Source organism: Athalia rosae, chromosome 2 (genome assembly GCF_917208135.1).
Source record: "Athalia rosae chromosome 2, iyAthRosa1.1, whole genome shotgun sequence".
Classification (NCBI taxonomy): domain Eukaryota; kingdom Metazoa; phylum Arthropoda; class Insecta; order Hymenoptera; family Athaliidae; genus Athalia; species Athalia rosae.
In genome coordinates this window covers 28,614,497-28,638,325 of record NC_064027.1, presented here as the reverse complement: position 1 = coordinate 28,638,325, position 23,829 = coordinate 28,614,497, and the positions used below count along the sequence as shown (strand labels likewise).

Genomic DNA, 23,829 nt, shown 5'->3' with positions numbered 1-23,829 from the left:
ATCGACATTATGTCTATATCTTTTGTCTGACCAGAATCGTTTTCGAGGACGAATTTTTTAATATAGATACCGACTGAATAAAGTACACGCGAAGTTCAAGATAAATGAAACCGCAGGACGCATAAGAAAGTAAATATTTATATTATAAATAATGTACCGCATTGTTCTTAAGAAATATTCGAATCTTTTCCGATATATTTTCATAATAGTATTGCAGCGACAAATGATACACGACCATTATTTTCCGGCTAAGTTTGCGCAACTTTAGTGCAAATCAACAGCATTGTCAAGTCCAAAGATCCGGATTATAAAATGCGGATGTTGAAACTATATTAGAAGTGAACATGTCATTCAGATGCATTGTTCCTCGAAGTAAGGAGGATTCATATTGAATTCGCAGATAAACTGATCACACAATTTTTCTCCGGTACATCTTCTTTGGAATTTGATTTCAAGGCAACCGTTTGACCGTCGGCTAAGAAACCAAAGTTTTCTGAAGACAACCTTGGGGCAGTGTGTCTTCCGGACGTATTGAAACTACTTTCATTTTTTACATCGTGTTCGGAAACTGCGACATGCGATGACACGATCTTGACGTGATCCGAAGGCCTTCTGCGACCTTGGATAAACATCTCTTTCAACTCTGACACAAAATCGTTGCGAGAAACGGCAACTTTGAAAGAGTTCTTCGAGGTCTTTTGCACTTCGTTCGCGGAACTTGTAGAAATCGAAGAGTTCTCAATGCTCTCCTTTTTCAGGCCTTCGGGGTTTTTTGTGCTCGGCACTAATTCGTCCAACTTGATCATGGCTGCGCGTGGAAAGCAAACGATATCCTTACGGAGCGCAAGATGATTTTTTAACATCGATGCCGTTGACTTTGTCAGAGGTATTTTCGCGCATTTTTCCTCTGTTTTGGAAGACTTTTCAGTAACCACCGATTTACGAATGCAATTTACGTCCACCTTCTGCTCGCGAGGTCCGTTACTTTCACGAAGACTTGTCACCTTATCTCTGCTTGCCAACGATCGATGATAATCCTCGGAAAAGTCACATTCAAACGTTTGCGTCCCCTCGACCTTCACGATGACTTTCAGCTGGTCGTCGTTCACCCTTCGACTGAGAACTCTTTCGCGCTCGACTTTGCGAAGGTTTGGAGAACATTCTTGTGATCCGTTAATTCTTTCCGGTTTCGGACGATGATAATTATGGGGGAGTTCGTTCTTCGATGGATCGTCGCTCGATTTATCCGCATCACAAGTTTTAAGTATTTTGGAATCATCTTGAAGTTTCTCGGTTGTCTTTTCTTGTTTCAAAAATGAGACCAAGTAGACGCCTTCGGGAGTGCGAATCTCTATAGGTGCATCGACGATGTTTGGAATTTGGAGATTTTCAGTCAGTGATCCTCGAAGATCAGATTTTCTGAAAGGCATTGCTCTAATTGAAATGATTTCAACAAAAAGATCGCGAGAACAACGTCGAGATTGACGCAATGAATAAAAGAGTATGAAAGCGCTGGCAAGTTCATGCACACTATAATGTGGTTTTCCGGATAGCGTCATCACTGACTAAGATAACCAAATTTTACTTCCTGCGGATTTTCTATTTCCTATACGCGTGATTACATATGAGTAGCAATGAAACGTTTACCTCCTCGGATTCTCGGGTTCGATGTTAACCGAAAGAAGGCGATCGATATCCTCGGCATTTGCAGTGGCCAAATAATGACCTTTTATGCAAAATGTTCGAAGGTCAACATCAACGGCGTTATCTACGGTGCCAGCGGCGAATTCGTATCGCGGGTTACTCCTGCGCGTGCTTATGCTGTGGCGATGGGAAATTCCACAATTTCTCCTACCAAGTTCCTGAATATCATGGTTTTCCAATTCCACCCAGTATTTACAGAGGAAGATCAACAGGGGCTCATGCTCTTCGTCCAGCTGAATTTGGCAATTTAGTTAAACAAACGGATCATTATTAATCAGATTTTCCCAGATTCGGTGAGAAAGCTAATCCGCGAGTGTTTAAAAAAAACTATACATGCATACGACACTCAAAAAATATCATTCCTCGACAAGTCAGCGAAGAAGTCTATGGAAGGTTTCTTTTTACCGCATTCCTCGTTTATTTTTTCGTTTTTTTCGATACCAAATTTAAAAGATATATATCCGCAGTTCGCATATCGACTATACGTACATGGGGAGAATGAGAATTGACTTGAGATTTGAATACGAATGGCGTACGTAAAAACCTTGGATTAAACATTAGCTGATTGATATTAGCTTGTAAACGAAAATTGTCAAACAAGACACGCGATGAGAACTCGGTTTTTCCCGTTAATTTCTAATGACAGCGCGTGTGCTACTTTAGGTCGGGTGATATATTTCGGGGATAATCGATCGTTGATCCCACCCGTATTCAGAGTGGGGTGCGTTGCTTTCGCCACAGCTTCTCACAAGGGAATCAGTTTGAAAGAAATAAAAAATAGATCGTCTCGTATGTACCGTATTACACTTTTTTTTATTCTTCGTGGATGTTGAAATACGTCTAGCCCTTTGCGGTTTATCATATCCCATAAAGGCTCACAATCTTCTGGCACATATCATGCAGCACGTGATAATAATAATGAGAATATCAAGAATTACTTGATAAGTTTGAATAAACCGCGAGAGAAAATAGGGTCATCACACGGTAAAATTTTTTCATGACAGCGGAGAAAATCCCCTCGTTTTATGAAACGATAATTTATCCTTTTGATCGATCGCGGAGGGTCTATGAATCCGGTTGAGTATGAAATTTCCCGCAACTGTGAAGTAATCGTCGTGATTTTTCTGCCCACGTTTCCGGTTTGCGAATCAATAATTTGAATTCATTGTTCGATTGAAATTTGATAAACCGTAGACAAAAGTCGTTCTTTTTTTCTTTTAACGTTACGAGTGACGCCGTTACCATGTCTTAAAAAAAAAAATAAATAAAAATAAATCGAGATTTACGGTAAGGATAATTCACCTCGCCTTCCTGTAACAATGATCTATGCCTAATCAATGTATCATGTAAATAGCAAGGCTACTGACTACTTTATTTTACCGCTCTCCTTGTCGGAGTCAATTATTGCCGCTATTGTTAATCGTTGTTCAAACGACGTACTTCAATCTTACCATGGTGTAAAGACCTGGTCTGTAAGGCCGAGAGATAATAGCAGGAGTGAAGTACTGGCTGAGTGCTTTGATAGCCTCTTCGTAAAATATCGTGTCACCTGCATGCGCACCAGCAATTACAACTTCAGTTTTAAAGTTTAATGTCGCCATTGTATTCTCTTTCACGCTGAGATTTCGTATCAAATTAACCAAGGCTGATAAGATGGAATAATTTTCCTTAGCTAAACACCCCAGAGCTCTAGAAGTAAAGAATAATTGTTTCAAAAACTGAGCTTTTTTTCCGTCAGCAGCCGCTGCGGAGCGTTATTACGATAATATCTACCCTAAAATGGTGTTCGAAACTTCCATTTTTCGACGATCGTTTTTCAAGCCCGTTTTACAGGAAATAGCTATCGATCCCCATTGTCCTTCGTTCAAAAGAGGACGCGGAAGACAGCCCAGAAAATGACGTAGCAACCACAATGGCGCGCCTGGAGGCGTCTGGGCAGCGAGAATCCATTTTCCACATTCTAATTTTGATTTCAATAAAATTCTATCCTCGACACTTCCCTGTCCTTTTTGACCAGGTCTGCGAAGAAAGGTTAACAAGAATTCTTCTCTTCGTATGAAAGCGAATGATGATTTCTCACCTCAACGCGTTTAATACATTTAGGAGAATTCCAGATGATTCTCTAATCGAATGATCCTGTAGATCGTCACCCTCGATGCTCAGATAAGCTTTCAAAAATAGATCCTGAAAAAAAAAACATTCAGATCTTACATCATATCAGGCAGAACTTCGTCTGTGTATAGTAATTTTTTCAAAAAATTGTGTTTCAAGTTGAATACCTGGAGACCCTGATGCAAACGACCCTTCGGACAAACGTAATTCAAAGGTACCCCAAATTCCAGTCTTCACCCGTTCGTGTTTATCGTGAGAAATTAGGAATATTAACCATTAATATGGGATCAAACTTTGGAAGTTCGAATTTCATGTTCTTTGCGTTTCATTTGCGATTCTTACGAAAGGAACTTATTTTGAAAACTACAGTTGCCTAGCTAAAATATTCCGTACACGATTTATCCGCTTGTTTTTTAATTTTTCGTTGAACACGTTGTGAAAAAATTTGATTATAATCCGAATGAAAAGTCAACTGTGGTTATACCAAAAAGTATCTAACAATAAGTCCTTTTCATACAATGCAGCAATTCAGCGAAATTTTTTCTCATCGTATATGACTCATATTTTTTTTACAGGCCACACAAATACAATCATCACGTTTCATCAAAATCCGTGCTTGCCCTTTGATCCCCCAAATTCGACGATGGAGGTCATAAATATATTCATCCAGTAAATTAATATCGGATTTCCTTTCTCTTCGCGAATCACGAACAATTTCTGTTCGGGACTAATGATTAATAAATATAGAGATGCAGTCCTCGATGGGTCGGCTGTGATAATACATCTCGTCATGATTTTTGGCATGAGTTAATAGTTATTTATTTTTTTAACAACATACAACTGATACCGCCGTCAGCACGATCAATACTTGGCATTTAGATTATAATAATGAAGTGCATTACGCAAGAAATATAAATAAATGATTACCTTGGGTTAACCGGAACTCGGGGAAAATATTGACCATTCATGATATTGCTGTGGGATGATTTTATCTGTGCCTGATGATCCTCGAAGACGCGAAACGTATTGTTCTCTACGTTATCTCAGACTCCAGATCAACAATTATCGATGACGAGGGCACTGTATAATTCTGAGTAAATGCAAGGGGTTTTATAGGTCTGATATTCGATTCGCTCTATACTTTTTAATTCTGCGTACTAAATAGGAAAATATTCTCAAGTATGACAGTCGATGAAAAGCAGTACGAGGAAGTTCAAATCTGAAACCGAGGTGATACATCGATCATGATCCTGCAGGGGCTGTTGTATATTTCTTTCTTGGAATCAATTATTAAGTTGGATGAAATGCGGACATGATTCAGATCATCGCAACTTTTTTATTCCAAAGTTTCCCACGGTCAAGTTTAGAGAAATAAAAATCGAAGAACAGCCTTAGCGCCTACATTTTTGGAGGTGTGCAATTTTCTTTGGCTGTTCAAAAATTTACCGTCAAAATAATATAACTGTATAGTAACCTATGTAATTTTCTAACCTGTATAATTACTGTTAACGAGTTTTATTTTGCAATTTTACGTCACTCGTTCCTCTGCAAAAACTGCGTCAACTTTGTGCGATTGTCATCGTATAATTTGAATTATTGATAATTAAGGATTTTATTTAAGACTGTTTCGTCAGAAACAGCACCGCAGATATTAATTAGTTATTTTTAATTAATTTTGCTAGCCGTGATGGGTGGAAACCAGAAGGCTGTCAAACACCATCGATATCATTTGTTCTGTAGATAGCTATATCCATCTCGATCGATCGGTACATACTAAGAATTTCACAAAAGCCCACGCAACTGCAGACATTAGGAAGGTGTATAATTCAAACTGGTGGCATATTCGTGTCCATTTGTCTATCTAAATGATTGATTTCTATTTCCTTTGGTGGACAGCATATCGGCGCATTATGTGATCTAAAAAAATGCAGCATGCAATCTCGTAATTACGAAAAAGATAATCATTCTTCTCCAAGTAGATGAAAATTTACACCATCTTTTGATGCGCAAGACTTGCGTGAAAATGGTCTGGAATAGTAGGATAATAAAAGATTTTGAAATAATGTCATGGAAATAAAAAATCGTTATCATTGCAGATAAGAATCAGTAATCTGCAAACATAATGATACATTTGACGCAGGGTTCAATAATTCAGGGTTGCCAGTCAATAGTTTTTAGCAAAATTTCTTTGTGCCTTTGAGTGGTTTCATCTTTGCACGTATCAATGTTTTCGATGAAGATTTTATGGCACCTGAACATCATACATCGTCCTTTGGGTACTTCAGCAATATTCGTCAATGCCTGAAAGAGCATAAAAGGATTTTTTTAGGCATCTGGATATCGGCGTGCAAATTTTATCCGTGTACTTATATGTATGTATCATATAATTGCTTAAAATTTAGATGCAATGCGAAGGAACCTTACAACGGGCGAGAAAACTCGCAAATATCGATCGTGATGTCATAATTATGTTACTTGTCAATTTGTTGGATGTTTGAATAAATAAATATTATGTACAATCAGACCGCAATGTTTGATTAATCTTTATCATTGCAAGAAACTGAAAAATTATTTTTTTTCTCTAACGCTCATATTGTACCGTTAACTCTTGATTTCGTAGTTTCTATGTTTGTATTATAAAAGCCCATAAATAATTGTGAATGGGAAAACTGTTGAAGAGTAAGAAATACATATACAGCGATTATTATCTTTGCCTGGTAATCTAAAATCTATTGCATACTTCAATATATGTATACGTATATTGTAAATGGGTGAATTATGGTTGTCACAACTCATGGTATATCCTACCCACTCTACCTACCTTGAAGGCCATTATCTGAAGTTCTCTGCAGTGAAAATCAGCAGCTAATTCCAAGAGGCGACCAATCATGTGCAGATCTAATGCTCGCAATTTTCCTTGTGTTGTTATTGTGGAAAATGCGACCACGCCTGCCGCTTTAGCGTGAACAGCTCTCCGCTATAATTTTTCAGTATCAAAAATATGCATTGTATGAATAAATGGATTGAACAATCGTCACATTATGCGTATTTGTTGCACCTCGTCTTCGATAAATGGTTTCAGTATAACCAACAGATCCATGTCGATTGATTTTTGTTTGCCAATCGGTTCGCCGCATAAAATTCTTAGGCATTCGAGGCAACCCGCCAAAACTTCTTCGTCCCTTCGCTGTAGCAGAATAACGAGTTTCTCCATTGTACCGATCTCAATTGCGTGGACCTTGACGTTATCCCTGTTCAGGAGGGATTTCAGAGTTTCCAGAAAATGTACCTTCAGAAAATAATGATGATAAAAATGAAAGCACCGCGAGAACTTATTTTTAAATAATGAAGGGTACAGAAAACTCACTAGAACGTCTTTCGTTTCTAGCGTTATGCGATCAATGATTAAATCGACAAACCCATAGACACAAAGAACCTCTGCAGCTGAAACAAACAGGTATAAATATTATAGTTGGATTTTCTGTCCATATTACTCGAATAAAGCTGCATATTTTTCTCATTGAATCAATTCAAAAATCTTAAACAGTAATTTCAATTATATTTTTTACGAATCCAGAACTAGTACTTCCAACCAGTCCGAAACCGATAAATTATTCAATATATTCTGTCTTCGTATCAAAGCTATCAGTTTGAATCAGTTCTAAATCAAAAATATCTCATTCTTTCATGTTACTTCTCCAATCTCTAGACAGCATTTCTATAGCCTCGGCCGCTCTTAATCTGATGCAATTATGACGATCGGTCAAATTTTTCACAAGGTTGAAAATTATCAATGGATTTTCAGTAATTGCTTCTCCACCGCCAGAATGGCTTGCCAACGAAGTGAAAATCATCGTTACTCTTTCGCGAAGAAACGAATCATCGCTAACCAAAAGATCTGCGAGTCTGAAAAAAAACATGAACTATACTATATTAAAAAAATATCATTGCTATGATAAAATGATGATTAGAATAAAAACGAAATACTACATGCGTATGATTTATAATTAGTTAGATTTACTCGAATGACCTTGAATCTACATCGTAAAAGCTTGAAAAAGATTACTGGGGCAATTAATTTTCGTACTATTAATTTTCGTCGCATTGATTAGACGATGTGCGTTGCTATAATAACATATCAATGAGGAAGTAGATAAGACAATTAATTCGTATTTATCTTTCGGAGCAGCCGGAAATAATTTAATTTGCAATATTTTATTTGACGCTTTGTCGATTGTAATAATGCTCCACAAATTGGAACCCGCAAAACCTGGGTAAAAAAATTGATTTGGCATTCACTAATATATGTGTTTATCAATTTTGCAACAACCTGTCGGGTATTCGATGTTTTATCGCTTCCATAGCGTTTTCGGGATCCCGGATCAGATCGGAAATAGTGTTGACCGCTTGCCTCACGATTAGGGGATGTCCGCTGCGCAGTTCCTTTCTCTGAAAATAATTTCAACAGGGTTACTGTATTGAGTATAATATGATATGCGTCAAAAATAGAGGAAAAAAAGAGAGGTGTACAGGGAAGAAAATTGTTCACCAATTTCGGGAGAGCCAACCTGCCGTAGGAACATCGGGCACGTGTTACATCCACGTGAGGAGCGTAGCATTGTGGATTCATTGACCTCAGTCTGAGGATCGGAGGATCTAGCTCTCGGCAATCCGATTCTTTAAGCATCGCTTCAAATAAGGATCAATGTGTATTATTTATAATATCAAAGAATATCACCGAATGATCGCAAAGAATGATCAATGTAGATCAAGGGTAGAATCATACCTTGGTCTATCATTCGGTTCATAGCTCTCCGGGGAATAGTGCTTTGACATCTTTGGTAGTAACTGTGAAGCATCGGGTTGGGATACATCCTGGAAATTATGTCAATTGGGTGTGACAGTTTAAATATAGGAGACAAATGTCAGAAACTTGATAGCTGTTAAACTACCGATTTGAAAAAAGCGAATGCAGATATGTATACAAAGTGATCGTTGGCAAAAGAATTTACATCGACGAAATGTATGCTGCCTACCTGGAAGGAAAACAGGCGCACGATTTCAGAAATTTACGAAACTAATTAATCCAGAAATTTTATATCTTTGACACATGACAGCTTCGAATTTTTTGTTCCACAATTAGAGACAAGTATTTCCAAGTGTTATGGAGTCATTCATACTATCTAAACCTGCCATTTCATAACTATGATGTGGTTTATTGCTACATCGTATTCATAACTTACACAAATTTTTTGAATAATTTGTTTCATTTATGGCAGTTTATGGTGGGGAAATTCGAATGTCAGTTTTCCCGCCTCCAGCTTCCTCGTCGACAATCGATGCAAAAGCTCGCAGCGACAGCTGATATATTGAAAATGGCCACTGATGGTGCACGCTTTTGATCAAACGTCAAACGAACACCCCCCGGGTGGCGAAACATTTTCATTGATGTTGATAAGATAAAAGAATAATTTAATATTTTATAAAATTGCTTGCATTTCGTTAAAATGGCTGAAAGTGGACAGGTGCTTGAAGGTTTTTTGTGCTCTATATGCCTAACCGATTTAAAAACACCGCATCAACTGACTAAACACTTTGAAGAATTTCACAATGATAACCCAGAGATATTGAAGACCCTCAAAGGTGCTTTTTTCAAACTACGATCATAAGATCTCTTATTTTCTTCCAGTTTTTTACTAATAACTACTGTACTGTGATTCTTTCAGAACTTTATGGCAAAGCGAAGAAGAAAATGTTGAAACATGATGACATTTCAGAAGGATTCACCCCTCCTGTGATACAAAAAAATCAGGAGTCTAGTCTAGATTTGTATTACAGAGTTTGGGAGCCACAGGAATTAGGTATCTATAATCTCCAATTACATCATATTCTTTATTCTTGAGATACTTGTCAAACGTTATATTGGAGCTGATATTACTTTGACATCTTATCCTATTTCTTCAAGTATTTTCTTCTCCTGTTACAGGTGAAACGAGATCTTACACAAGGTACTTCACAGAAATCCGAAATGTAAGACTAGAAAGATATTCCACTGAAACCAATAAGCTTCTGATACGATTAGACAAGCTGTTGAATGAGTTGCCTTCGGATCCCATCAGCAGACGAGGTTGTCAACGATATGCAGTAGCTGATAGTTGTTATCCTTTCCCAATTAAGGTATCAATGCTATGTATTCTCATCCTGTGTAAAAAAATGTAGTTTTTCTGAGTTACAGCTCATGAGCAAGCCATCGTTCCATGGATAGATGATAAATCCGTCAAGTTGTGTCCAAATTGTGCTAAAAGTTTCCACGTCGCTCGTAGAAAACATCATTGCAGGCTTTGTGGAGCAGTGATGTGCCATGATTGTACAATGTTCCTGAGTTTAGCAGACGCAAGTAAGAAGCATATCCAATTTTCTGCACAATTTTATCGTATATTCAGTCCTCTTGAACCACCAAAACTTCTTTTCAGGAAAAATGATTAATCCCACATTGGTACAAGATGATTCTGCAATATCTCCAACATCCAGTGGCTCCCCGATAGCTGGTCGCTTTATACGCGCTGGGATAGGATTATCAAAATTGGCAAGATCACCATCCAGTGGAAGTTTGAACAGCGTACTCTCACTGGTTAATGACTCTTCTAATGGTGAACAACACTTTAGACTTTGTGTACACTGCGAGGAACTGTTGAGTTCTAGGGAACGATTGAAAGAAACAAAACTATCGAAACCAATCATATGCCAGTTTTATGAAAAAATGCGTTCTTACATAGATGAGGCTAACGAACATTCAATGATGTACAACAAAATGTGCAATTCATTACGGTAAGAACTATGAGCCGTGCCAACTTAATTTACTACGATTTTACTTGCTCTTGTTCATTTTCTTCCCTAATATCCAGAAAAGGAGAAACAACATACAACCTTGAGGATGCACAAGTCTTAAAAGGGAGAATTGAAAAGCTAGCTGCAAACATAGATCTGATCAGTAAGAAAATATTAATATTGGGGATCAAAGATGTTGATAATCCTCCTCAGGGCCAGGTATTAAGGTTGCAACAGATGGTCAGATCATCAGCTACAATATTTTTAAAAGAGCATTTACCAGACGCGGAGCAGTTGCCCACTGAAGAAGAATACATAGCGCTCAAAGAAAAGAGAAGACAAGCAATTGAAGCTAGGATTGAATATGAAAGGCAAATGGAATTGGAAGAACTTCAGAAAGAGAAACGTAGGGAGCTGCAGAAGAGAGAAGGTGCAAGTACGGATAGTATTCCTGGTTCGAGAAGTGAACAGGTACCAAATTTATTTTAGTGAGAAAAAGTTGTTGGGATGTAACAAAGGTCATCAACCTTTAACATTTCTACAGCTGGTCCTTGACCAATCCCAAGGATGGGGTACATCCAGTGCCGCGCCAATGCTGACAGCATCTATGGATCCGATTATAGAACAAATGAATAATCTTCGTGCATATATTAAACAAGCGCGGGACGCCCACAAATACGATGAAGTTGCTACTCTGGAAACTAACCTGCGAGAACTCCAGAGTGCTTACTTTGCTATGAAACAAAGTAGTAACAGCGACAGTTAAGTTATTTATATCAGATTAATTAAATGAACGAATATTGAATACCTGAACATGAATATTTTGTAGCCGAGGAATGATAATACTCAATATTTTAGCTAAGTATTTGAACAGAGCTAATTGTCATTCTTTATACGATAGCCAGTTCCATTTCCTCAACTGTCCCAAATCGGAGATGTCTAGGTATTTATCGTTAATATCACAAATCAGTCTGTCACTATTTCACAATTATTACAGATATCATGTATAGACTCTACATGAAATTATTCATTGTCAGTGAAAACGATGTAGTTTTTAAGAGATGTGCTTTGTCGATCAGGTCATAGTCTACTGATCTCACTGCATAGAATGAGAAAGATATTTGATGTTTATAAGATTATAAAATATGTATTATTTATTTTCAAGAGTTTATATATAAATATTTGTATAATTTAATAACTAAGATAACAATGTTATAAACTTTCGATGAGACTACTTTAGAAAGGAATGGTCAGTTCCCCAGGACTTAGAGCTATTTTTGTTGGAGGTTTTTCCAAAGTTTGATCTCAATTAGCTTGCAAACCAAGCTTTCCAGCAATATTTTATAACTCTGTAACGCACTGAGGCAATTCTGCAGACACCAATTCTCTTTGACTTTTTTCCAACTGGCTATGCATTTTATTACATTCTGAAACAACCAGTGGTAATTCTTGGGAATTCAATTGTGAATATTGATCAGTAGTTGTGGTAATTACGCCAACAACACTACTGGAATATTCCTCTGGATATCGATTTGATTTCGAATTACTAAGTTGAACATCTAGGGTTGTAACGTGATTTGTTGCATGTCCTAAGTCGGCTACAAACTGTGGCAGCTCCGCAGAAACTAATTCAGTATTGTCAAAACTTTGTGCAAAAGCATTAACACAAATTGGTATGTTGGTGTCGGTATTAATCAACTCAGTCGTATTAATAGAGTAGTTCGACGATGTACCTGACGAGGTGAAGTCATTTGACGAAATTGGTTCAGTAAGCCGTTCTGACCCAGCTGATAGCCTTGATCGCTGATGAGCGATTTCAACTACAAATTGTGGTAATTCACTTGATTTCAACTCGCTATCAAAAGATGTCGATCCTCTACCAATATCTGCGACAAATGCCGGCAATTCACTGGTTTGAAGTTCCAATTCATTGCAATTATTTTCTTCAGAAGTAGCATTTATGTTGTGTTCTATATTGGAGCTATACTCGTCCTGGTAGTTTGGGGAGCTATTGGTAGTTGAAGGAATTTTCTTATTTAGAAAAACGTTGTTATGGGTATTGTGGACAACGTTGATTTGGGAAGAATTTGGTCTTGATGAAATGACTTGGTCTATGTTAGTTGTGCCTTGAACACTACCACTACTGAATATCATTAAATTAGAATTGCTACGTTGACAATTACTTGGCTCGTTGTTTGCACAGTCCTCTGATACACTTTTGCTAAACTGTATTAAATTGGAATTGGAAGGGTTTTGGTTACTCTGTTCCAGTCTTTGATTGTAGGTTTCTTGACTGCAACCCAATTGGAGATTTTGTAAATTAGTTTCAAGCAATTGTTGCTGTACTTGTTGAAGCATTATCGGCTGATTGATCAGACTTTCATCTGAGAGGTGAGACGGATAAGCCATTTCGTCCAAAACATTATCCAAAGATGCCATAGAATCTAAAGGACATGTAGGAAACCCTAACTCAGGATTGTTTTGGTCCATTAATTTTTTCAACTCTTCTTCTGATATGTCAATTGGGGCTGCCGGACCACATTTTGGTCTTTCTGGAGGTGATCCTGAAAATATTAAGACGTTATGATTATTATAAATTGAAAATAAAAATCAGGGTATGAATTTTGACTTGCGGGACTTTGAGATTTCACCAGCCTTCTATTACCTTTGAGCAAATCAACTGCAATGTAATCAGCAGCTCTGAATAACTCAGCTTTCACAAGAAGTTCTATAATTGATCGTAAAGTTGGTCTTTGTTTACCCATCGTACTCCATTCTTCCAAGAATATTTCTGCTGCTGACTTTCGTTGTTGGGAGCTGGCATTTTCAATGAATCTAGTAATCATTTAATTGCAATTGTGAATTTCATCGCTCTTCAAACAAGAGAGTATCTTACTCAAACAAATAATTGACTCACATAAAGTGTTCAGAACTGAATTTAGGTACATTCTCAGTTCCTTCCTTTGGTACAACTGCCATCAAGTCTTTCCATGAATCTGAAATACTTAAAATCCTGGCAAGTGTGTAGAGTTCGGTTGGCCTCAATTTACGAATTTCAGTACTGGGATCCATTGCTGTCATTAGGGGTGTTTGCCTGTCAGAAACCTAATTACTGAAGCACTGCAAAGCAATCCATCCAGAGACACAGCGATTTTTGTTGCATGGAATACTCAGAACGAATCCATCTTAACCTAATAATTGCAAAAAGCTGGCGAGAGATTTACAGAGTTTATATCACTGTTCTAATTGCACTATAAATATTTTTTAACTTTTACATCATTTCTTGTCCCATTTATCTGGTTTGCCCATGACCTGTCAAACACTTGTAAATATCACAGATTTGTTTGTTGGCACTGTGCTGTTATCTCCAATTACGTGTCTCCAATGGAGTTCGATTGAAGTCACAAATAGAGGATATTGAGAATGGAGGGGTCTCTATTTGAATGAATATCGATGAGAGGTAGACTTACAATTAGAGCATATTTTGTACTATATGTATATGCTTTAAGGAGGTAAAAACAACAAATTTAGAGCTCTGAATTCGTTAGTGAAAAAACTGGTAGAAGAGTTCTCTCAACAGTAGAAGGATGGAAAGGGAGAAGATAACGAAGAGTTCGAAGCAAGGCACGTTTGGATGCAAATACCAAAGAGCTACACCCAGAATAGAGAAGTAACGTAGGATAGGTACCTACAACTGAGGAACTTGAGAAAAATTATTATGAAGAATACCCGTACTATATTTAAATTCAATAATAAACAGTTTGGTTTTTTGGTACCTTAACAATCATTCGTTGTTTTGCTTTGGTATTCGTACTTTTGTACTGAAAATTCGCAAAAAACAAACATACCTCAACTTTGCAACAATACAAAAACATAGAAAACGTTTCAATGAAAACTATAACAGTTAAAATTGATAAAATGATTTCAAAATGGAACAGTGATCTACACTGAAATATTAATACTTAAACTTGAGTATCAATGTTAGGAAAATTCTTAGTAAACAATATGATGAAATATTCTACTTATAAAATATCTGGTTAAGTATATGGAATAAGGCAAAGATTCCCTGCAAAATACACTTTTCAAATCATTCAGTCATTTGTTATCCTTGTTAGATGTCCATTCTTGCGATCTTCTTTTTACGGGACGCAGTAAGAGCCAGCTGTTTTCTTTCTTCTGCAAGTCTTCTTCGTTTACGTGAACGGATTTCTGCCTCGGTATCTTTGGCTTCCTCTTCTTCAGAGGAATCTGGATCAACTGGGGCATCGCTTGCGGTAACATCAACGCACCACGTCTTAATCTGCGTTAGTCCACTTGAATCACAAAATTATGAAAGTTTCGAGAGGAATATTCCGCAACAACGAGTAACTATATTTTTTACTGTGTTCATAAAGTTACTATTTCATTAAATTCCCTTAAACATAGGTACTCACATTTCATTACGATAGAGCTCGTGCACCCTCTTGATTCTGTTCACTCTGGTCAATTGCTTCACAAAAGATTCGTCGTGGCTGATAACGATTAATTGGAAATTTTTCTGATGCTTTGAACGAATATTAACAATCCTAGACAAAAATAATAATAATAATGACAGTAATATTAACACAAGCGTTACTCGACAATGCTCTTTATTCCTGTGTTGTACTTAATGATACTTACGTAGCAAGTGCTTTAGCTAAACTATCCATGTTACTGACATCAAGGTTTGTTGTTGGCTCATCCAACGCAAATATACCGCAATTTTTGGCAAATGTTTCAGCAAGAGCCATTCTAATAATAATTGAAGCCAGTACCTAAACAATATGGAATTTTAACAATTTGTTATTCAGAATTTAGTATAATTTTTTCATCAAAACTGACTTGAGTTTATTTCTAACCTTCTGACCAGCGCTGCAATGTCCTTTCATGTCCATGGTAACTTTCTGTTTCTCTTGCACAACTTTGTAATTATAAACCCTTTTCTTCTCAGATTGTCCTTCAGTGCGTTCAGTGTGAATCTGAATGGATGTTGTGTCTTTGCCCTTATAGATTAGCTCCCAAAGATTAAGTATGATTTTGTTTACCGTAGCCATTCGCTCTTCGTGATACTCAATTATTGCCTGATCTAGAGCTGTGATGTACAATGTTATATCTTTCACAGTTTGCTCTTGCACCTGGTGACGAATCATATGTTAAGAATAATTTTCACAAAAAAACCGAGATAAAATTTTTTGTACCTCCTAGTGAATTCGATAATTGTAGAATGATCATACTCTAGAATTACAAGTTCAACTTACCAAAACTTCAGCACATTTATTTACGTAATTTTTGTGTGCCATCCTAAAGATTTCTTTATCGAGCTCGTTCTTCAATTTCTTAATGTTGAGTGCTATTTCATCCTGACCTCCTCGTTCAATGTTTTTCTAAAACGAATAATTATGAAACAAAAATAATTGGTTGTCACACATCAAACACAAATAAATAAAAAGCTCCAAAGGCATACTTCTCTGAATAGATCTTCTTGTTCCTCGGTCAATTTTGTTTTTTGTTCCATTAACTGGCGATAATTCATGTCACCTAATTTCTCTCGGAGCTCAGAAACTTGATGTTCAAGTTCTCTAGCTGCCATTGTCTTTTGTTTCAGCACCACGTTATCTTTCATGTCCCGTTTTAAGGTCTCTTGCTTGGAAATATTGTTTACTATATCATGCATTTTAGAAGATATTTCACTCTTCTCCCAATCCAATTCATCTGCCTGCTTCTGGTACTTTGTTATAACAGCCTCAGCCCTTTTCAATGCTTCCACTACCCCACGACGAATGCTTTTTTCAATTGCCAACTGAACAGCATTCAAATCATGCAGACTTCTAGATTTTTCAGCGAAAATAGCTCTTTCTTTTTCCAAGAACTGCTGATGTTCTTTCTATAAAGCATAAGAATACTCGTCAATAATTTACAACAAAAACATTTATTCCTCGGATTTCTCATGATCAATCAGCATTTAAAATTTACCTTCGTTTTTTGTAAGAGATGATCCTTAGCTAAGAGTTGCTGACTAACAGGTCCCAATTCGATTTGCGACTCCTGAACGCTTTCTTGAAGAGCCGTTTCTTCCGCAGATAAGTCTTTCAGCTTGTCCTGTAGTTGTTTAAGGTTCTGAACCTCTGATGTAATCCTTAATTGCTCCTCGGCAAGTTTATTTCTAGTTTCTCTCGCGTTTTGCAATTTTTCATTGTAATTATTTAGTGACAATTGAAGGCTCTCAATTTGCTTGCGAACTGTACTGAGTTCTTTTCGCACAGATTCTTGTTCACCTTGAACTTCTTGCATCGATTTATCGTCCGCTGTCGATATTATTAAACAAAACAATATAGAGAACAAGCCTCATTTAGATCATCCTTCGAAAATACATAGCTATTTGTTGAGAGTTTCATGACTTACTTCGTTCGGGCAGACGGCTCTTAACATGAGCTATCGCTTGAACTAATTTTGTTACCTCTGCTGAATATTGATCCCACAAGGCTATGTCGCCAATAATATCTTTGCACTGCGCTTGTTTATTTTCCGGTTCAGCTAGTTCTAATCTCAATTTCTCAATCTGCGTATGTGATTCAGATAACTTCTGCTTGATGTTACTGAGATCTTCCCTAATTAAACAAATCGCACAAGAATATTGTAATTATATTTCAATAACATGAATGCTGAATAGATTTTATATTCAACGTCTTGTTCGTTACCTCAGGGTCTTCAACGTGACATTTTCCATCTCAACGACTTTTTTTACAAGGGGTTGCAGCTGTACCAAAGAGTCGTACCGTTTTTGCTGAATTATCAATTGTTCTTCACACGTTTTCAACTGATTGGGATATTTATTTATTTCATCAGTTAACTCTGATTTGAAATCTTCAATATCTTGTTGATTTTCAAAATTCCGATGACACAATGGACAGCACGAATCAGTTTTTTGTATATAATCTTTGTACGCTATACTCTTATAAGCATACAATCCTTTGGAGTCTTGTAAATCTTGTACAGTTTTTTTAGCAAGTAGCAAAACTTCGTTATATTCTTTACCATGGCACATTGTTTCTATTTCATCTTGCATATCTGCAAAATAAATGGTATATGGCAGTATGGAACTAAATATTGTAGAACGAGAGGAAATAAAAAACAGACATAATTACTTTCTAATTCGTTATTTTTTTCCTGTAATTCACGTTCTTTGAACTTTTTCGTCGTTTCTAAGCTAGATAACTGACGTTGTTGTTTTTGCATAGCTTCATTCAATTCTCTTATGCGATCAGTCTGAAATCAATCAATAATTTCCATGAATATCAATTTATAAGCTGGTAATTTTGATTAATCGAATCAATATTTCAACATACCAAGCTGTCCTGGACACGATTGAGTGCACGTTTAAGATCGGTATCTGGCAAGACTTTGACATTCAATAGCATCTTCAAGTTATCTTCATGCTTGTTCTTCCTAAAGATTATAATTCAAGTTACAAATTCTGTGAGCTTACCAATGGCTATTTGATGTATGTTTAATGGTCATAATACTCACAGTTTCTGTACGTCCTTTTCTTTTGCAGACAAATTAGACTTGAGCAGATCGAGTTCGCCATTTAATGAGCTTTGTTGCTGAAGCAACGTTACTTCCTTGTTGATTTTATCCAAGTTCATTTCCATTTCATCACGGTTTTTTATAGCATCCAGTATATTTTTTTTCACAATATTGACGTCGAGGCTTCCAGCCAGGCAGTCGACGTTTTTATTTGCTTCTTGTAATTTGGAATTAATGATGTCCAGTTTACTCGCTAATACGTTCACCTAGTGCATGAAGGTTATATTTTAAACAAGGGAATGATTATAGATGGATAAGATGAATCAAGCAAATTTAGTTTCGATTCGAATATTCAACAAATTATCATACTGCAAAAATATCTATTGAAAATGAATAGAGAATTGAACGTTATTAATCAATGACAAAAGTCACACCTCATCTATTAGGGCGTGCATTTTACCACACTCTTTCCGTTTTTCGGCAATCTGTTTTTTGAGCAAATTCATTCCTGATTCAAGTTTAGACTTTTTATCTCTCAGCTCATCCAAGTCTTTTTGTAATTGTTGTTCGATATTTTGTTGCTCTAGAACTGTATCTTTAATACCCGCTTCCATATCATGAAGTTTTTCTTTCAATCGATCCAAACAGGTTGATGCCTCTGTTAAAAAATTCAACATACAATCGTTGAAACGTCTGAACGGAAAGCCATCAAGAAAATGTTATGCATTCTAAAAATTCCATCATTACAAATTTTAGGCTAATACCGATAATGCCAATTTACCTGTTTCAGTTATTTCAGGACCAACTCCATCCATACCCCATTTCGTTAGCATTTCCTCAAGATTTTGGTTTCGGGTGATAATGTTTGTTTGTAAAGCTTGAGTTTGCTGCTTTAATTCGCCAATTGATAATTGTTGTTTACCAATAACCTGCTTCAAGTTGTTCTCTTCTTTATCAATTTGTTTTAAATTCACTTTCAACTGGAATGATTTGTTTGTTCACACAGTGTTATTTATATGCAATATTATGATTAATTGACTGATATTGGAGTCATTTATATAAAATATTACGATCAACTTACAGTGGACAATTCAGCTTCCATCTCAGTCAGTATTGAATCATATGCCAGTATTTCCTTTTCCAATTCTTCCAGTGTACCTTTGTGAAGAGTTTGAATGTTTTTTTTCAAATCAGCAATCTGCTGTTTCAATAGTACAAACTCAGTTTTTTTAGTTTCTACAAATGAATAATTATAACATTTATTGAAATGCTAATTCGAATAACGATTTTGCGGAATTTCTAACTAACCTTTTTCAGTATGCAATTTCATGTAAGATACCTCAGTATTTCTTAATTGAGATAGTTCTTCAGCAATGGGTTGTATCTTTGATGAAATCTCTGTAATTCTAGCAACAGAATTAGCTAGTCGCCTTTCATTTTTAGCTAAATTTTTCTTTTTTTCAGTAGCCTCTTCAAGAAGGATTTTCAAGCTTTTTTCCTGAGTTTTTGATACGCGAATTTCAATTTGTAATTTTTTACTAATTTGCCTGGCTTTTTCCAACGCTTTGTTATATTTTTCAGAATCAAATATCTGATCAAATCGTTCTTTCAGTTTTTTTCCATCCTCCAAAGGCCAAGTAGATTCCTCTTGATGACAAAAAATGACGTAATTCAAAATCGGCTTTGACACTCCTAAGGCTAGTTCCATTTCAGAGTCTATGTCTGCACAGCGATGACTGATTGCGATTTTCTAGTAGTAAACAACATAATACTTTTTTACAGCTGATCAAAATTCAAATACGTATTACACGTTACAAGAAATGCAAATCACCTCTCCAGTTGCTGGATCGATCCGTGACAGTGCACTGTCTAGTGTTTGGAATTTTTTACCATACTTCTGCTGAGTACACTCCAGTCTACGCGATACTGTCACTTGCTCTCCTCTGATGTCAACTATTTCAGCTTTTACTAGAGCCCTTACCTGAACATGAAATAATCGTTTAAATATTTCAGTCAATTCATATAAAAATATAGAGCACTACATATCCAATTTGATTTACAGAGCTTTCGTTGGTGAGCAGCGGATCGTGAATGAACGAATTAGCTCTTCCACCTCCAGTACTTCCTGGAGGGAATTCTCCAGTTGTTGCATATTTCAGGCATTCAATGATAGTTGTTTTCCCGGTTCCATTTGGGCCCAGTATCAGAGTTAGCGGATGACTGAATACTATGGTTTGTAATTGTTTCTCATCGCCTGGACCAAAATTGCGAATTCCTCGAATTCCCAACCTCCGTATTCTCGACATATTTCAGCTCTATGTAATTGACCGAAATTCATATGATAAGTTGATTACTACAAATTTTGACTTGAAACTGAAATGCAGATACAGACATCAGTTTGACAATTCCAGAAACAACTATCAAGGCTTTGTATGTATCGACTTAAATAACATTGCTTTTTTGATGTTAACTGCCTGTTCTGAGTACTCAGACTAGATTCATGGATTTTGATAAGAAGACGTTTGATACCTGAAACCGTTTAATGTTGCCAAAACCGGCTGGAACAAAGACGCAATTTTGGCAGATTCTGCACCGAATAAAGAAAAAAAATAATGGGTTTGAGTTTCAAGGAGGAGCAATATAAAATTTGACAGTTGATTATCTTAGCACGAATCTACTCGAAATTTCTTGAATAAACTCAATTTCGCGATTGGAACACGCGGGAAAACTACTCTAGACCCCGACAACGCTCTATGTAAAAATCTTCAGTCAACGATGTAACTTTGTGTTCTAGCAACTAGAACTTTTCGGAATTCTTTCGCATAAAAACTTTATCAAACTATAATCTTTAATTTTTCTCAAACATTAGTTGACGAATCCTAAATTTTATGATATTTATAAAAACTAAAAGTGCTCACGAGAATCCGCTATTGTAAGACAATGCCGGTGTTGCTACTTCGAGCTTTGAGATTAGCCATCTACTGTGCTGTCATGTACTGTCAAAGCTTGGGGCCTTGCTCGAAGCATTGAGCATAGATAGGGTACGCTGACGATCATACATATGTCCACGCAAGGTCTCGGGAGCTTACGCCCTCTCACTGGACCCATCAAGCAGTTTTTTGAACTAGCAGCACTTGAAACCCTTTGGAAAGAGTTGGTCAAGAGTCTAGCACGATGCACGGTGGGCAATATGCGTTTTGGTGAAATGTTTTAATCAGTTTTAATGTCAGTAAACCGCAGCGATTTGTTGGATCAAATCAAGAAATATACTACACCAATTAACTATAGCAGGATAAAGTAATTTCGAGTTATCGATATGCTCGTTTGGTTGTTGCTCAATTTACAATTTTTCAAACATTAACCCTAAGCAACGAATTCAACTCTGAATTCGTTGCCGAAGTGTGGTTCCGTTTCCGTGAAGAAAAAACCTACCTCTATTAGGATTGGAAAGACAATTAATTGATACCATCGCCTTTAACAATGCCTGACATAAAAGTTACACCTCTTGGAGCTGGCCAAGACGTTGGTAGGAGTTGCATTTTGGTTACTATGGGTGGGAAAAACATAATGCTCGACTGTGGTATGCACATGGGTTTTAACGATGAAAGGAGATTCCCTGATTTTTCATACATTGTACCTGAAGGACCTGCTACGAGCTATATAGACTGTGTCATCATATCTCACTTCCATTTGGACCACTGTGGAGCATTACCATATTTCACGGAGATGGTAGGATACACCGGTCCAATCTATATGACGCACCCCACCAAAGCAATCGCCCCGATCTTATTGGAGGACATGAGGAAAGTAGCCGTAGAACGAAAAGGAGAAAGCAACTTTTTCACTTCTCAAATGATCAAAGATTGCATGAAAAAAGTAGTTGCTGTAACACTGCACCAATCGGTGATGGTTGATCCGGAATTAGAAATAAAAGCCTACTATGCTGGGCACGTTCTCGGTGCTGCTATGTTCTGGGTTCGAGTGGGATCGCAATCCATTGTCTATACTGGTGACTACAACATGACACCAGATCGACATTTGGGAGCAGCATGGATTGACAAATGTAGACCTGATTTGCTCATATCAGAATCGACTTATGCAACTACCATACGAGACTCAAAGAGATGTAGGGAAAGAGACTTTTTGAAAAAAGTACACGAATGTATCGACAGAGGTGGTAAGGTTCTGATACCAGTTTTTGCTCTTGGTCGTGCTCAGGAACTTTGTATATTATTAGAAACTTACTGGGAAAGGATGAACCTCAAAGTACCTGTATATTTTGCTCTGGGTTTAACAGAAAAAGCTAACAATTATTATAAAATGTTCATTACATGGACAAATCAAAAAATCAAAAAAACTTTTGTCCAAAGAAATATGTTCGACTTCAAGCATATCAAACCATTCGATAAATCTTACATCGATAACCCAGGTGCTATGGTAGTTTTTGCTACACCAGGAATGCTCCATGCAGGACTGTCTCTGCAGATATTTAAAAAGTGGGCCCCGAACGAAGCTAACATGGTAATCATGCCTGGGTTTTGTGTACAAGGCACTGTTGGTCATAAAGTTCTGAATGGATCAAAACGTATTGAATTCGAAAATAGACAAATTGTAGAAGTGAAAATGGCTGTTGAATACATGTCCTTTTCGGCTCATGCGGACGCCAAAGGTATTATGCAGCTGATTCAGTATTGTGAACCAAAAAATGTTATGCTCGTCCATGGAGAAGCTGCAAAGATGGAATACTTGAAAGAAAAAATCAGGCAGGAATTTGGAACTAACTGTTACAATCCTGCCAATGGAGAGACCTGCGTTATTTATACTACTGCAAACGTTCCAGTTGATGCATCACTTGCGCTTTTAAAAGCAGAGGCTAAAAGGTACTCTGTACTTCCACCTGACCCAAAGAGGAGAAGACTGCTGCATAGCGTCCTAATGTTGCGGGACGACGGTGTGTGCTTAGTCGATGCCGATGAGGTAACAGGAATTTGATATCTCAATAAATATTTGATTCACAAACGAAATATGAGTAAAATGAATATTATTTTCAGGTTGCTAGAGCAGCGGGAATAATAAAACACATAGTCCGTTTCACATCGACTGTCCAACTGAGGGATGTGGGCACCGCACAGTCGACGATTCTGAAACTCCTGGAACCATTAAAGGAAAGATTATCTGGCTGGACGGTCGAACTGGTCGAAGGGTCCATATCTGTAGAATCTGTGTTAGTTAGAGTTGAAGGAGATGATGATGATTTGAAGAGTGTCTATGTTTCTTGGACTAATCAAGACGAGGATTTGGGAAGTTACATCCTTGGTTTCTTGCAAACAATGATCAACTAATATCTGTGAATAAGATTTTTGTACGAATCTTTTCTACAGTAAGTTTTTCCAAAGAACATTGTTCATAAACCGTTTAATCCTCTACAGATCTCAGGTGCTTTTTAAAATTTCATTAACATAAGAATTTTAACAACTGTCAAAATTCAGTCATTTGTTGAATTGAGATTTCTGACTGACAATGAGGTACAACATTCTCATTCCCTCTTGTGATAATGTGTACACGACAAAATGTAAATAAATTGTGAAACAATGTCCGTGTGTTTTGAATTTGGATTACATTTTGTGGAAAAATATCGCG

The 23,829-nt window shown here is 36.9% G+C and overlaps 7 protein-coding genes and 1 long non-coding RNA gene across 13 annotated transcripts; 3 read left to right on the top strand and 5 right to left on the bottom strand.

The window, feature by feature from the left end:
• Positions 1–223: 223 nt before the first annotated feature.
• On the bottom strand, positions 224–3,434 carry LOC105685742. Its single transcript, XM_048651241.1, has 3 exons — positions 3,156–3,434; positions 1,648–1,937; positions 224–1,419 (listed from the first exon to the last, which is right to left on the bottom strand). The coding sequence occupies exons 1-3, from the start codon at positions 3,303–3,305 to the stop codon at positions 384–386; spliced, it is 1,476 nt and encodes a 491-aa protein (XP_048507198.1). The 5' UTR covers positions 3,306–3,434; the 3' UTR covers positions 224–383.
• LOC125499682 lies at positions 3,352–6,778 on the bottom strand. Its single transcript, XM_048651242.1, has 5 exons — positions 6,638–6,778; positions 4,744–6,117; positions 3,984–4,047; positions 3,785–3,888; positions 3,352–3,723 (listed from the first exon to the last, which is right to left on the bottom strand). The coding sequence occupies exons 2-5, from the start codon at positions 4,782–4,784 to the stop codon at positions 3,474–3,476; spliced, it is 459 nt and encodes a 152-aa protein (XP_048507199.1). The 5' UTR covers positions 4,785–6,117; positions 6,638–6,778; the 3' UTR covers positions 3,352–3,473.
• Positions 5,968–8,690, bottom strand: LOC105685689 (radial spoke head 14 homolog). Its single transcript, XM_012400042.2, has 8 exons — positions 8,603–8,690; positions 8,366–8,505; positions 8,147–8,265; positions 7,511–7,722; positions 7,184–7,260; positions 6,875–7,105; positions 6,638–6,793; positions 5,968–6,117 (listed from the first exon to the last, which is right to left on the bottom strand). The coding sequence occupies exons 1-8, from the start codon at positions 8,688–8,690 to the stop codon at positions 5,968–5,970; spliced, it is 1,173 nt and encodes a 390-aa protein (XP_012255465.2).
• A 494-nt stretch (positions 8,691–9,184) lies between these two features.
• On the top strand, positions 9,185–11,868 carry LOC105685754 (rabenosyn-5). 2 transcript variants are annotated; one of them, XM_012400118.3, is made up of 7 exons: positions 9,185–9,459; positions 9,543–9,677; positions 9,803–9,943; positions 10,052–10,213; positions 10,290–10,644; positions 10,722–11,115; positions 11,189–11,868. In XM_012400118.3, the coding sequence occupies exons 1-7, from the start codon at positions 9,324–9,326 to the stop codon at positions 11,408–11,410; spliced, it is 1,545 nt and encodes a 514-aa protein (XP_012255541.2). In that variant the 5' UTR covers positions 9,185–9,323; the 3' UTR covers positions 11,411–11,868. The 2 variants fall into 2 exon arrangements, with proteins under 2 accessions (XP_012255541.2, XP_048505474.1); XM_048649517.1 differs by having other exon boundaries at positions 9,803–9,970.
• Positions 11,772–14,068, bottom strand: LOC105685753 (protein Tube). Of its 2 annotated transcripts, none has more exons than XM_012400117.3 (4): positions 13,920–14,068; positions 13,562–13,835; positions 13,310–13,479; positions 11,772–13,208 (listed from the first exon to the last, which is right to left on the bottom strand). In XM_012400117.3, exons 2-4 carry the CDS (start codon positions 13,723–13,725, stop codon positions 11,986–11,988), a joined length of 1,557 nt encoding a protein of 518 aa, XP_012255540.2. In that variant the 5' UTR covers positions 13,726–13,835; positions 13,920–14,068; the 3' UTR covers positions 11,772–11,985. The 2 variants fall into 2 exon arrangements, with proteins under 2 accessions (XP_012255540.2, XP_048505475.1); XM_048649518.1 differs by having other exon boundaries at positions 13,562–13,852; positions 13,920–14,050.
• LOC125499821 lies at positions 13,970–14,425 on the top strand. Its single transcript, XR_007276823.1, has 2 exons — positions 13,970–14,104; positions 14,193–14,425. It is a non-coding gene; the product is annotated as an uncharacterized LOC125499821 (long non-coding RNA).
• LOC105685751 (DNA repair protein RAD50) lies at positions 14,361–21,258 on the bottom strand. 4 transcript variants are annotated; one of them, XM_012400115.3, is made up of 20 exons: positions 21,108–21,150; positions 20,719–20,776; positions 20,250–20,504; positions 20,021–20,170; positions 19,498–19,939; positions 19,271–19,425; positions 18,971–19,169; positions 18,624–18,847; positions 18,190–18,455; positions 18,009–18,108; positions 17,808–17,928; positions 17,361–17,730; positions 17,065–17,270; positions 16,636–16,967; positions 16,127–16,546; positions 15,921–16,046; positions 15,522–15,797; positions 15,304–15,437; positions 15,078–15,209; positions 14,361–14,957 (listed from the first exon to the last, which is right to left on the bottom strand). In XM_012400115.3, the coding sequence occupies exons 3-20, from the start codon at positions 20,493–20,495 to the stop codon at positions 14,756–14,758; spliced, it is 4,101 nt and encodes a 1,366-aa protein (XP_012255538.2). In that variant the 5' UTR covers positions 20,496–20,504; positions 20,719–20,776; positions 21,108–21,150; the 3' UTR covers positions 14,361–14,755. The 4 variants fall into 4 exon arrangements, with proteins under 4 accessions (XP_012255538.2, XP_012255537.2, XP_048505472.1 ...); XM_012400114.3 differs by lacking the exon at positions 20,719–20,776 and having other exon boundaries at positions 21,108–21,258; XM_048649515.1 differs by lacking the exon at positions 21,108–21,150 and having other exon boundaries at positions 20,719–21,053.
• On the top strand, positions 21,188–23,782 carry LOC105685752 (integrator complex subunit 11). The gene is made up of 2 exons (XM_012400116.3): positions 21,188–23,166; positions 23,241–23,782. Exons 1-2 carry the CDS (start codon positions 21,670–21,672, stop codon positions 23,529–23,531), a joined length of 1,788 nt encoding a protein of 595 aa, XP_012255539.2. The 5' UTR covers positions 21,188–21,669; the 3' UTR covers positions 23,532–23,782.
• Positions 23,783–23,829: the final 47 nt, after the last annotated feature.